At 41.2% G+C, this 6,224-nt stretch overlaps 1 protein-coding gene across 1 annotated transcript in view; it reads left to right on the plus strand.

The window, feature by feature from the left end:
* The first annotated feature begins 412 nt into the window (after window positions 1–412).
* The window catches only part of commd6 (COMM domain containing 6), a 9,300-nt gene continuing 3,488 nt past the window's right edge, over window positions 413–6,224 (plus strand). The window contains exons 1-3 of the mRNA XM_048598404.1: window positions 413–429; window positions 3,430–3,598; window positions 4,087–4,239. Of these exons, the coding sequence (XP_048454361.1) occupies window positions 413–429; window positions 3,430–3,598; window positions 4,087–4,239 (339 nt within the window). The remainder of the gene's footprint in view (window positions 430–3,429; window positions 3,599–4,086; window positions 4,240–6,224) is intronic.

A 6,224-nucleotide genomic window follows, 5' to 3' on the forward strand; every position in this document is an offset into this window, starting at 1 on the left:
GGGAGACCAGAATTGTATGCAGTATTCTAAGAGCGACCTCGCCAATGTCCTGTACATGCTGCAACACGATGTCCCAACTCCTATACTCAATGCACTGACCAATGAAGGCAGCTGTGCCAAACGCTGCCTTCAGCACCCTATCTACCTGCAACTCCACTTTCAAGGAACTGAGCCCACACCCCTAAGGTCTCTTTGGTCGCCAACAATCCCCAGGGCCCTACCATGATCTGTATAAGTCCTGCCCTGTTTTGTCTTGCCAAAATGTAACACCTCACATTTATCTGAATTAAACTCCATCTGCCACTCCTCTGTCCTTTGGCCCATCTGATCAAGGTCCCATTGTACTCTGAGGTAACCTTCTTCACTGTCCACTGCACCTCCAATTTTAGTGTCATCTGCAAACTTAGTAACCATGCCTCCTATACACACGTATGTGCAAATCATTTGTATGAATGACAAAAAACAGTGGACCCATCACCAATCCTTACAGCACACCACCAGTGAGAGGTCTTCTGTCAGAAAAGCAACCCTCCAATACCACCCTATGTCTCCTACCTTCAAGCCAGTTTTGTATCCAATTAGCTAGCTCCTCCTGGATTCCATGTGATCTAACCAGTTTACCATGTGGAACCTTGTCAAACGCTTTGCTGAAGTCCATATGCGACATCCACCGCCTTGCCTTCTTCAATCTTCTTGACACCTATTCACAAAAACTCAAGTTAGTGAGACATGATGTCCCACACACACCACCTTGCTGACTATCCCTAATCAGTCCTTGCCTTTCCAAATATATGTAAATCCTATCCCTCAGGATTTCCTCCAACAACTTACCCACCACTGACATCAGGCTCACTGATCTGTAGTTCCCTGGTTTTTCCTTACCTCCTTTCTTAAACAATGGCACCACATTAATTAATCTTCAGTCTTCCAGCACCTCACCCATGGCTGTTAATGATGCTAATAGCTCCATAAGGAGCCCAACAATCTCTTCCCGAGCTTCCCACAAAGTTCTGGGAAACACCTGATCAGGTCCTGGGCATTTATCTGCCTTTATACATTATAAGACCTCCAGCACCACCTCTTCTGTAGTATGAACTCTTTTCAAGACATCGCTATTTATTTCCCAAGTTCTCTCACTTCTATGTCCTTCTCCACAGTAAATACTGACATAAAATATTTGCTTAGTATCTCACCCTTTGGTTCCACACATAGACGGCCTTGTTGATCTGTAAGGGGCCCTATTCTCTCTGTAGTTACTCCTTTGTCCTTAATGTGTTTACAGAATCTCTTTAAATTCTCCTTAACTCTATTTGCCGAACCTATCTCATGTTCCCTTTTTGCTGTATAACTATAATGTTATTCCTAACCAAGAATGCCACCCCACTTCTGTTACCCCCCCGCCATCCTCCTCTAACATCAGTACTCCAGATTCTTAAGTCGCCAGTCCTGTCGCTCCCTGAACCATGTTTCTGTAATAGCTATGATATTCTAGTCCCTTGTTCCCAACCATGCACTAAGTTCACCTTAGTTGCCTTTTAGACCTCTTGTATTGAAATAAATACAGTTTAGTTTATCAGTTTTACCTTGTTCTCTGCCAAACTGTTGCCTGCCTTGACTATTTAACTTGATCCCCTTATCTACTGTACCAGCCTCAGCCTTTTATCTTTTCTCTCTTTTTGGGTTCTCAAACCAAACACACTTCCTGCAGATACTCACTGTCTCTCAGGAACGTTCAGATTCCCCCTGATCTCCCACCTCTGACAGATGAGCACATCGCTGTACTAAACACCATTTCTGCCCTTTTAACAATTTACAGACCCAGGAAATACCTACAAACAAAGAGCACACTTTGTGCTAGCGCTGAGTTTGAGCTTTCTTGCTGTTCTTGGATAACTTAATAACAATCCTTGATATTAAAAGTCAATCAAGTGACCAATCTTGGTACTTAGATAACAAAGCTGAGCACTGGAAAATACCCAAAAACCAAGAGCAGCTCTATCAGTCATGATACTCTTCCATCCACCATTTTTATACCTTTTTTATAACGTAACATTGCAGCTTGCCAGTTTGTTTTAGAAATGAAATTTCTTTGGGATTTATTTAGCTGTGCACCTGAGGGTTATTTTGTTGTCTGAATGTAAGTAAGTCGAAACATTCCACCCCAGTCCCACTTAATATTGCTCAAATAGCTATGCATGTGGATTAAAAGTGTTTTTAATGTGCATTCAGTTTTCAGGGTGGTTTTTGTGTCATTTTTTTTCCCACATATGTGGAACTTGCAGCGTGTGTTGCTATCCAAATAGCTTTTTCTGAAGATGTTGAGAGTGAGCCAGCTTTTCAATCAACTGAATGTCTTGCTTAGCCATTTCAAAGGGCAGTTAAGAATTAACCACATTGCTGCGGGTCTGAGTCTTTTAGAAGTCAGACCAGGTAAGAATGGCAGACTTTCTTCCCTAAAACAATGTAATTAAACCGGATGGATTTTAATATTTGGTTTTGGAGACATGAATGTTCAAATTATGTTAGAGCTGATATTAACTTGTTTGGAGACGTCAACAACCATGAAATTTTAATATTAAGGAAACAAATCATCCAAATCACCTTGGTTGTAAACAGATGTAAGTAAATTAGATCCAAATCACTGTTCTTAGTCTAGAAACAAGTCACTGTCCTTTTATTTTAAAAACATTTATTAGACTAGCTCACTTTTTACTTCTGCTTTCAACTGCAATTGCCACAGAGGTAATTTACTACAGTGGGGTAACCTGAACACAGTTGTTAAATATTTGTGGAGTGACCCTGCACTTCCTGCTGTATAGTGATGTGCAAAACATTAGGGGATTTTTTTAACTCTTCCACCTATAGCTAGAACAGGAACAGGGGTGCATGTGGAGTGAACTAGCCCCCCTCACATTGAATTCCTTTGGCCCCATAAGTTACCATGTTTCTCCTCCGTTTTGTCTCTTGTGGTTTGAACCTCCCTTAGTATTGGCTATAGAATTTTAAAATCTAAAATGCATAAGACATGCTGCAATATGCCTTGCTTCAGCAAAATCTGGCTCCAAGTCTCATTCTTAAACCAAAATGTCACTCAAAAGAAAGTTCACAAAATTGCTAGCTCCACTTCCTCTGGTGCTTATCCCCTTGAATGCATTTGTGCTTTTCAGCTCAACTAGTCCCTGTTGTAACAAGCTACACATGGTGTAAGTGGGGTTTTCTGGAATTTCCTTTTGCATTCATTAATGACAGCCTTGTATAGCTAGGGAAAAGTGGTGTTCACCTTGCAATGTATCTGAAGTGCAAACACACTCTGGTCAATGACAATTGCTTCTTTTGGCCTCTGTCTTTTGTATTTTAATACTGACTAATGAGCACAGAAAGAATGTATGAGGCACCAGCAAACCTTTCTGCTTCTTTCTCTCTTGGCAGGTCAGCTGCACAGAGTAACATGTCCACTGAAGAACTCATTGCAAAGCTAGCAGATAGCAACAGTAAGTGGTCAAAGCAAATGCTTCAAGTTATTCGGCATGTGTGGACTGAACAGGGCAAACTAATTACGACACCGGAAGATGCCAAGCACATGCTCACTGTGGGACAGGTGAGATGGCCCAGTGTGTGTAATTTTATTTTGAAGCTTTAAGGTGTGTACATTTGCATCTGTTATTTGCTATTCAATCTGTTCTGTTACTTCAAGGTGTGTAGCACCAACTTTTATTCTTTTGCATTTCTTGGACGTTATAACAGATGCTACTATGTTAGAACCAGAAGAGACCATTAAGTCTCTAGAAGAAATGTAAGGCTATCATTCATTTAAGACTTTTCATTACCCCTTTTATTAATGTGAACTTCCATTTCTGGTTTGCTGGTTGTTTTCAGCATATTGGTTATTGCTGTAGTTACTCTGAAGTCTGGCTGGCTGATTTTTTTTTTTTAGTAATCTATATGCATCGTAAGGTGACTGAGAGCAGATGGATAGAAACAGAGCAGACTAGACTAATTCTAAAATGCATTTAATCAAGATTTTCAATACATACACAATGTATGATGTTTGTAAAAGTGCAATGCATGTTTGTTTTTTCTTGCAAGCTTGTGGATTTGAAATGGAAACTGGGAATGGCAGTCAGTTCTGATAGCTGCAGATCCCTAAACCACCCCTACGTAACCATGATGCTGAAAGTAGCTAACCCCTCGGGAGAAATCATCAGCCGATCATTCGAAATGACCATTCCACAATTTCAGGTCAGTAACCTGAGGAAGAAACAAGAAAGTTGCACAATCTTTTGTTTAACGCTGGGAAACTGGGGTCTTCTTTTTTTTTTTTGCTGCAAGAAAGTAGTGCCTTGTAAACCTGTTTGTGTTCTTAGTATCATTTTATCTCCAGGTGTTTTTAACCACATTCTCATAATCACTAAGACCATCTACTCCCTCCTCCCTATAATACCTGTCCTGCCTTATCCCGTCGGCTGAAACCTTCATCCATGCATTTGTTACCTCTTGGCTTGATTTATTCCAATGTACTCCTACAGAATCTCCCACATTATACCCTCTGAATCTGAGATCATCCAAAACTAATACCCATGTCTTTACTCGCACCAAGTCCTGTTCACCCCTGTGCTTCCTGACCTGTATTAGCTTCCAGTTAAGCATTGATTTTTAAAATTCTCACCCTCCTTTTCAAATCCTCTGTGTTCTTGCCGAGCCTTATCTCTGGAATCAGCTCCAATATAGCAACATGTTCTTCCAATTCTGGCCTTCTGAGCAGCTCTTATAATTGTTCTGCTTTTGGTAGCCATGCCTTCACTTTCCTGGGCCCAGTCTCTGGAATTCCCTCCTTTTTGATCTCTAACTCTCCTCTAACCCTGGAGGTGCTCCTATCCCTTTGACCAAGCCCTTTGTTTCTTCTTTTTTTTTTTTTTGGGCATCATCTTATCTAGTAATGCTCTTGATGGCTCCATGTCGGATTTTGCTTCATGACACTCAAGTCAGTGTTGCGAGCTCTAATAAAAGAAGATGGATGAAGGAGGATGGTGTACTCATCAGGTCCCTTGTTGCCTGTCTTTACTGATCCAGTGAGCTGAATAGAGAAGTTGACTCAGTCTTGAAAATGACAACTCGAAAGACATTTTGTTCTTTTATTGTCTTTTTTTTTTATTCATTCACGTGATCTGGATATCACTGGCTGGGCCAGCACTTAAGCCCATCCCTAATTGCCTTTTTAAGCAAGTGCCTTTTCATGGAGCAGTTAGCAGTCAACCACTTCGCTGTGGGTCTGGAGTTACATAAAGACCAGGGCAAGACAACTGATTTCCTTCACTAAATGACCTTTATTGAGCCAGGTGGCATTTTAACAACAATCTGCCAGGTCCAACATCGCCCATTATTGGTATGTGCTTTCTATTCCAAATTTGTTTAATAAACTGCAATCAAATTCACAGATTCCCACATTGGGGTTTGAACTCCTATCCGTTTGGATTATTAGTCCAGGCCCCTGGGTTTCTGGTCCCATTTCATAACTACTGTACCAACTGCAAGCCTCCAAAGATGGAAGAATACTTTTGTGAGTAGATAGTGGGAGGTGAGGTTTTCCCCCAAGGTTCCCCATGATGGAACAAGAGGCGAGTTTCCAGGGAAACTAAAGTACATGGAGGAGAAAGGTATATGGTATGATGTGGTTTAGACTAAGATGTTGGTATATTGGTCATACCTCTGGACAAGTAACCCAAGCTAATTCTGTGGGGATATGGGTTCATTTTCAACCATTCCACTGTCAATCAAAAGAAAGAAACTATGTATAAGGCAGCAATGGTGATTGTGACTACAACTCCTCCAATTCACCAACTGGAAGGAAGTCTCCCATCCTTATCCTTTTTTGGCCTGGATATGACTCCAAACCTGCAGCAGTGTGGTTTACTCTGGGTAAGCTATGGAGGCAGCATAGTTTGGTTTGGGAATCGAGCAACACTCTTGTCCCATGAAGAAATTAGGAGCCTTGTGTGGAGCATAGACAAATTGAGGAACATCTGCTGTAAATTCTGTCAGAGATTGCCCAAGCTAAAAGTTGGGGAGGAAAAGATTATCTCAACTGATTAATCACTGAACAAATTGACCCCAGCAACAGGTTCTGTTGGAAGCAGACAAAGCTGAACTTGCTGGTTGAGAAGCTCTACCTATCCCTGAAGTTGAGATAATCTTTTCCTCCCCAACTTTTAGCTTGGGCAATCTCT

Source organism: Rhincodon typus, chromosome 6 (genome assembly GCF_021869965.1).
Source record: "Rhincodon typus isolate 14 chromosome 6, sRhiTyp1.1, whole genome shotgun sequence".
NCBI classification, from domain to species: Eukaryota; Metazoa; Chordata; class Chondrichthyes; order Orectolobiformes; family Rhincodontidae; genus Rhincodon; species Rhincodon typus.